At 43.7% G+C, this 7,725-nt stretch overlaps 1 protein-coding gene across 1 annotated transcript; it reads left to right on the top strand.

Annotated features, from left to right (window-relative positions):
• Positions 1 to 1,972: 1,972 nt before the first annotated feature.
• Positions 1,973 to 7,366, top strand: LOC135493754 (dehydrogenase/reductase SDR family member 11-like). The gene is made up of 7 exons (XM_064781305.1): positions 1,973 to 2,305; positions 2,856 to 3,071; positions 3,353 to 3,447; positions 3,833 to 3,962; positions 5,013 to 5,102; positions 5,936 to 6,001; positions 6,772 to 7,366. The coding sequence occupies exons 1-7, from the start codon at positions 2,174 to 2,176 to the stop codon at positions 6,811 to 6,813; spliced, it is 771 nt and encodes a 256-aa protein (XP_064637375.1). The 5' UTR covers positions 1,973 to 2,173; the 3' UTR covers positions 6,814 to 7,366.
• The last annotated feature ends 359 nt before the right edge of the window (positions 7,367 to 7,725 follow it).

Below are 7,725 nucleotides of genomic sequence, written 5' to 3'. Positions count from 1 at the left end.
AAATCTTTGTTCCCGGACATTCTCAGTATCCTAGGACTTTTCAAAAATGTCCCCCTGGAAAAAGTGCCTGGCCCTATCGTATTTTGGTGGGTCATATTATGGTGTAATAGTTCACTAGAGAGGCCGAACGTCATCATAAATCGTCGTTATCCGATTCCCCTTAGACATGTAACGTGATGTGTCAACAGAGGTGTGATCAGCGGATGTTGTCTCGGCAAAGAAGATGAGACGATGAGGCCGGCGGGAATCGGTGATCTGGTATACCAGGTGAAACAAGGCAACAGCGTCTCAACCGGACCCCAGCCTTTTTAAATGCTGTGAGCAAATCGTGTTTGGTCGCAAAGCCAAGATCGTCAATACAAAAGAGAAAGGGCAATTGATAGAGTGCAACCAGATAAGTGTATTACATGCACGTCACACTACCGATTATTGATAGCGGTTTGATCTTGTGAGCACCTGTCGGCGTCTCGGGACAGTACATAAGCTGAATTGCTTTTGCATTGCACGTTGGCCTATGCCTTCCACTAGTTTTTCGAATTATTTTGTTAATTTCAAAAATGTTTGGCTACAAATAGAGTGTTACCAACCACGCTTGCAGGGTTTAGACGTGCGAACATGGTTAAAAAGCGCCCCACAAGCGAGTGATTTTTAACGCTGCGACCTGCGATCTCGTTCCTCACCATAAGGAGAGCCAATTGGGATGATGCAATGGACTGCCCAGGGAGTCCACCTGCGATCACCCAAATATCTCGGTCGCAGATACAATGCCGAAGGATATACCAGCATGGAATAATGGTTTATGCCTGTTTCGCCTATTCCTGTTTCGCCTATTCTTGTTTCGCCTATTCCTGTTCCGCCTATTCCTGTTTCGCCTATTCCTGTTTGGCCTATTTCCTGTTTGGCCTATTTCCTGTTTCGCCTATTCCTGTTTCGCCTACTTTCTGTTTCGCCTACTTTCCAGTACCCCTACAATAAATCGACTCTCCCACGGGGAACCTTAGGGATGCATGTCCATTTTATGGGGAAAATGTGAGGGGACAATTGGATGATGTTAACGATGTGATGACAATTTGACTAATCAAATGCCATCAACTTTGTTAACAAACCATGCCATGACCGTTTTGAAAGAGTCACCTTGAAACCGGGGACAGTCCGGGACTTATTTGACCATAGGACCATACTGACACACAGTAAAAACTATAGATTAAGTAGAGTAAAGCAGTCGTTTATTTTATAAAAACAGGAATTCATGAGGTTTTGATAAAAATACATAATACTGTACATTCTCATAATTATTTGATCAAAATCAGCTGTAAAACCCATGTCATAATATACATGTAGGTACAGCACATATCAAGTCAAACAAGGTTGAAAATACATATCATGATATATGATTTCACGTGCAGCTTATGACGATATCGTCATTCATCAGACCATTTATTGTCGCACCAAAGGGCATAGCACAATGACAAATAGAACAAAACTTAAGGATTATCATTCGAATTAGTGAATTCTTTAGGACTATAGTAAGGGACGGTTCATATTCCTACGTCTGTGGGGAGGTTAGCAATACATTTGAATAGGCGAAACAGGAATAGGCAAAACAGGAATTAGGCGAAACAGGAATAGGCGAAACAGGAATTAGGCGAAGAAGGAAGTAGGCGAATCAGGAATAGGCGAATAAGGAATTAGGCGAAACAGGAATAGGCGGAACAGGAATAGGCGAAACAGGAGTACACCGGAATAATACCTCCATGGATATTGGTATATCCATGGAGGTGTTGCCGATCACGACTCGAAAACTAGGTCGACAGTTTCCGGTACTTTCCGACTGAACGCGCTCGGCCGTCCGGGGTAATTAATCAGCGAGGTATTTCGAAAAAACATAATTTATTGCTGTGCAAACATCGGAAGGATGATTGTGTCCCGATCACGACTTACAAAGGCCGTGGCCTACATTGTACATGTATACTGCTATATTGGATGACTTTGCGCCTGTACAAGAGGCCTATATTATGCGTAGTAGGCCTATGTGAAACAGACGCAGCTAAACCGGCAAAGTAGCGCTAGCTGGAGCCTTGAACTTGCAACTACATCACTGGGCGCTGCTGATGCCAGTCTGTCAGACTTCCAATAACCATTCATTAAGTTCCAGGCCTATACATAAAACAACATGGAGAGATGGAGCGGACGCGTGGCTCTTGTTACCGGTGCATCGTCTGGCATAGGGGCGGCTATTGCCGAGAAGCTGGTCAAAAGCGGGATGAAGGTATTTGCTTGTGCGAGGAACATCGGCAAAATTGAGGTGAGTCGTTTGACGCATAAGTAGGCCTAGGCCTATACTGTACTGTATGCCGTACAGTATGCCAGTGGCCCTACTATTAACAGGAGGTTTTGCATGAGAATAAGCCAGGCTCGTGTGACTCGTGCACGTAGTGAACCATTACATAAAGACTGGACCTACTTTGTGTAGGTTTTTTTCCACTCAGTAAAACTCTGTTTTCTCAAGATGATGATGTTGTTATCTCTTCGTGATTTGTGTTATGGCCTCAGATAATGATTGGTATAAACAGGTGCACTGTCACTTCAAAGCATTATGCTGATAAAAACGAGTACCGGTATTGCTTGTTGAGAGGGGTTATAAATGTTATTTTAATTGATTCGTTTAAAACCATGTCGCCAGGGTATCATGTCGTGACGGCTGAAAGCAAACTACATTTTACATTTGTCTATACAACAACACAGCTGTGTTAACGATGATATCCGAATACCGGTACATACTGATTTGATATTTCATAATTCGAGTACCGGTAGCTGAATACGTCTTGGGCGGCCTCTACTTTAGTTTCTTTCAGGAGATGAAAAAGACACTCGCCAAAGACACCACCTGCAAGGGCACTTTGTTTCCAATCAGATGCGACCTGACCAAAGAAGAAGATATACTTTCAATGTTTGCTACAATCAAGGAAACGGCTGGAGGCGTTGATGTCTGTGTGAACAACGCTGGTCTCGGTTTCGCTGGGGACAACCTGATGAACGGAAAGACGGATCATTGGAGGACCATGCTGCAGGTATACACGTGGTGCTCTGTTGAATTCCACTTCAATTTTCAACTTTTGGCCCGCATATACAGTGCATGGTTGGACGGCTCTAGGGAGTACATGTATAATGCATCACTCCTCCCGTTCATAGCACCTTATTGCGTCTGTGACATGTTTCTCGGCCATGCACCTATCAACCGACAACCACTTTCGGCGTTGTTTAACTTCGGTGACGGGGACGAACGCTCCAACTAAAAACCCTTCAAAGGAAGTTCCTGTAGTGACTACTGTCCACGTGTTTGCTTTTGCAGACGAATGTGCTTGCTTACGCCATTGTGACCAGAGAGGCCATTCAGTCCATGAAGAGCCGGAATGTGGATGATGGACACATCGTGTATATAAACAGGTGCGCGTACCAGAAATAACCAAGTCCATATAGTTAAAAGTATTTCACCAAGAAAAACACTGTTCGGCAATATGTGCTGCTCGGCGGTCATGGTGGTGCAAGTTTGGAACATAATTCCCCCGGCGTGAACACTGGATAAACTTTACTGCTAAATGTCAATGATTTCAATATTTCCGACAGTCAATTTTTTTCCACAGGGCCCTGACGTTCTTCTTGTAAATGGGGTGGGCGGGGGTTCTTAATACTAACCTTCATTCCAAATTAAACGCGAAATGAGGTCATGAGAAACGCTTTTACAGTGGTGTTTGCTTCTGGCTTAAGAATGTTCAGAGGGCGCAAAGGTCTGGAAGCAGGCCCATTAGTCAAATTTCAACTTTATTTCCAGTGATTCGGGGTACTACACACTAAATGATCCGACCTGGCACTTCTACGAAGGTACGAAGCATGCTGTGACGGCGCAGGCCGAGGGTTTGAGAAGGGAGCTAAGACTCGCAAACACCCACATCCGTGTGTCGGTAATTATAAGTGTACTTATTTAAGTTGGTCGCGGTGGGTAATTTTGCCCTGTGGCTTGTTTTATGTGAGTAGTGTAGTATTGGACTCAATCACAAGGCTAATTGATGATTCTGACCCATATGCAGAGATTAACTCAATTTTGTCCCCATTCAGCATCCAAATTGCACCGTAAGCGGTGAGGGTTATAGTGCCGCCGATTAGTGACGAACTTCGCGACCTGTCATGCAAATTACTTGTATAGCATAGTGATACACTTTGCCTCATGTGTTTTGACAGCATGCAAATTATAGGCATTGCCGTTACAAACGTTTTACCGTTGTCAGAATGCAAACATAAGGCAAGCAGTGTAATGATAAACTTTTCGTCAGTCTTGTCAGCATGCAAACATTAGGCAAGCAGTGTAATGAGAAACGTTTCGCCTTGTCAGCATGCAAACATTAGGGAAGCAGTGTAATGATAAACATTTCGTCTTGTCAGCATACAAACATTAGGCAAGCAGTGTAATGATAAACGTTTTGCCTTGTCAGCATGCAAACATTAGGGAAGCAGTGTAGTGATAAACTTAGCGCCTTGTCAGCATACAAACATTAGGCAAGCAGTGTAATGATAAACGTTTCGTCTTGTCAGCACACAAACATTAGGCAAGCAGTGTAATGATAAACGTTTCGCCTTGTCAGCATGCAAACATTAGGGAAGCAGTGTAGTGATAAACTTAGCGCCTTGTCAGCATACAAACATTAGGCAAGCAGTGTAATGATAAACGTTTCGCCTTGTCAGCATGCAAACATTAGGGAAGCAATGTAATGATAAATGTTTCGCCTTGTCAGCATGCAAACATTAGGGAAGCAGTGTAGTGATAAACGTTTCGCCTTGTCAGCTTGCAAACATTAGGGAAGCAGTGTACCCGGTAATGATAGTAGGCCTACTGTTTGCCCTAATCGGCATGTAAGTATTAAGTTTGTGTAAGTGATCAAGCCAACTCGGTGTCTGGAATCCTGACCATTTCTTTTATTTTCTCTCTAAAATAGAATTGTTGTTATTTTCTCCAGCAAGTTTCGCCGGGTTGGGTTCAAACAGAGTTCGCAAAGCGGGCAGGCGGTGAAGAATTCCACAAGCAGTGCTTGGAGGCAGGGAACAAGGTAAATACCAGCACCTCGTAAGACAAACCCCACCGTGCCACACAGTTCCGATTTCATAGTTATTTTGTGACTTTGTAAGCAAATATAAATGGCCGGGTCTATTTGGCAAGCGGCTCGCCGAACAGGCATCTTTTTTTGCCCTGCTTGGAGAGCCGCTTGCCAAACAGCACTAAAAATCAACTCTGTTCGGCAAGCCGGTGTAATGTTTTTGAGTGTTTCTGTGTTTGAGTGTTTCCCCTCATTGTTTGGGAACGCTCAAAAATAGATTGACAGGTTTTTCTGTGTATCCCCCCTATTGAAAAGTCGTGGTCTCTAGCTGCCTATTGTTTGGAAACACTGACACATGGGGAACAACCACAGATGTTACACCGGGCTTGTCAAACAGGGCAAAAGTACTACCCTCTTTGGCGAGCCGGAGAGGTTACAACATGTTGGCCAATCCGAGAGCAGTGACGTCATATTCGAATTTATATGCGCATATTTAACAATGGCCGACTTCCCGCTCTCGGTTCAATTTCTGTTACTGAACTCGGGTTTTTGTCAATAATCCATGAAGAAGCATGTACATGTACATGACTGTATGGATTTACAAAAAAAGTCATAAACGTGATTTAACTGATAAGCATGTTAAATGCATTAGTGTGCATTTCTAAAGGCGTTTCACTGTAACTCCAGTGTTGCTGACCGTGTTGCCACGAATGATAGGCCCCTAATGAGCTCATGGTTGAATATGCATGAGTTCGGCTCTCCATCTAGGGCAGAAAAAAGGCGCTGTTTGGTGAGCTGGGCTTGCCAAATAGTCACTTCCTAAATACATATTTAACGTGTTTCAGCCTCTGCAGCCCGATGACATCGCCGATGCAGTAATGTATGTTGTGGCAGCTCCACCTCATGTCCAGGTACATTCATCTGAATTGTTTCGATAATGCATTGCGTTTATCTGCCCGTGTCGGTTATGGCCTATCGTCGAAGAAAAGCTGTGGGGAACACAGCCGGACCTTCGGGCGACAAGCCGCTTCATCTCCGCCACAGGACTGAGGTTATAGTTTTACTTAGGCAGGTTGAACGCTGAAGAAGAAGAAGAAGGTTATGGCCTATCGAGCCCCATAACAGGAGTGTGCGTGCGGGGGGGGGGGTCGATATCAAGATTTGCCCTGATAACCCTTGGAGAAGACAGTAGAACAATGGAATTTCAGGCCTAGGTGCTAGCTGGCTTTGTTAAAAGAAATAGACCGTGTATATATAGGGCTAGGCCTGAATTCTTTCAACTGTGGTGGACAAAAATGCAAATAAGTATTCTGGCAACTGGCACGGCGAGGAAAACGTTAGGTATAACATGACCGTGCTATACAATCGTGTACAATATGTTAATAGAGAAATGCCACACAATGTTCTTGGATAATCTCTTGGTCTGCAATCATGTTACACAAACTTGGCCGTGCGTCATTACGAGTACCAGTGCAGTCTTTCTTACTTGGAATTGCAGGCGAACCCTGGCGGTGATTTTGTCGCACTACGATCTGCAATTTTTATCGCAGAACTTCAAAAAATGTATTTTGCGCAGCCAGCTGGCCGTACATTTTAAATTTCGTCAAAATGTGGTTTATAAAGTCTTGATCATTTGCATGTACTTTTGCAAATAATCCTCATGGTTTTTTTATCGCTTCAGGTGTTCAATATGCTGATGTATGGGACTGAAGAATCGGTTTAGCGGTTAACAGAAACATTATTCCCGACAGCCGGAAATTCAGATTGCCTTATTATGTATTCGCCCTTTTGAACTGTAGCGTAATTTATCAACGTTGGCACTAGGCAACACCCTCATAGAATTAATTGTCTTTCTCCCGCTCCTTATCAATAAAGTAGTGGAACCTCTCTTAGTGGACACCTCTCTATTACGGACACCCTCTCTATTAAGGACACTTGTTTTGGTCCCGAAGTGGTTTCCATTTAATCAGACATCTGTAACAGGACACCTTTCTGAGGACAGCATTTGTCAGTGCTGGGATGTCCTTTATAGAGAGGTTCTACTGCAGTAGTGTTTTAAAACTACCAAAAGTCTTCAAATTTGCTTTTCAAAAGCAGAGATATGGCAATGCTTGCAGAGAAAAAGTCCTTCGCACGTGTGTTATCAGTGGTGGTACATAATTCGACTCCTAGAACGGAAATGACCAATATGGGACCAAAATTAGTGTCCTTTATAGAGAGGGAGTCCTGCCTACTCAGTTGTCAGCTAAGAGAGGTTCAACCGTACTTCTCATAAATGTTTGTTATCCGATTCCCTTATCTGTGGACACGACAGATGTGTCGACAGAGGTGTGATATGCTGATGTCGCCATAGCAAAGAAAATAAAGCCGATGAGGCCGCGGGGAATCAGTTCTGATCCCCTGCATGGTATCGACCCTGGGCGGAGTCTTTCAATAAGCTTTGTAAGTGCGTTCTCATCAATGTAAGTAAACAATTTTATGTACAATGTATTTGTCACTCGGCGATGTATACCGCATGCGCTGAGGATGTTTTTCGTTGAATTATTGGTCATTTTTATCATCATTCTTTTGCACCTCGGCTCAGTTTGTAGCGAGATTAAAATTGGCTTCATCATGGCCTCCAGTAAATTACTCG

Source organism: Lineus longissimus, chromosome 9 (genome assembly GCF_910592395.1).
Source record: "Lineus longissimus chromosome 9, tnLinLong1.2, whole genome shotgun sequence".
Lineage (NCBI taxonomy): Eukaryota > Metazoa > Nemertea > Pilidiophora > Heteronemertea > Lineidae > Lineus > Lineus longissimus.
The sequence above is the reverse complement of the archived record's forward strand: the minus strand, read 5'-3'. Positions and strand labels throughout refer to the sequence as shown.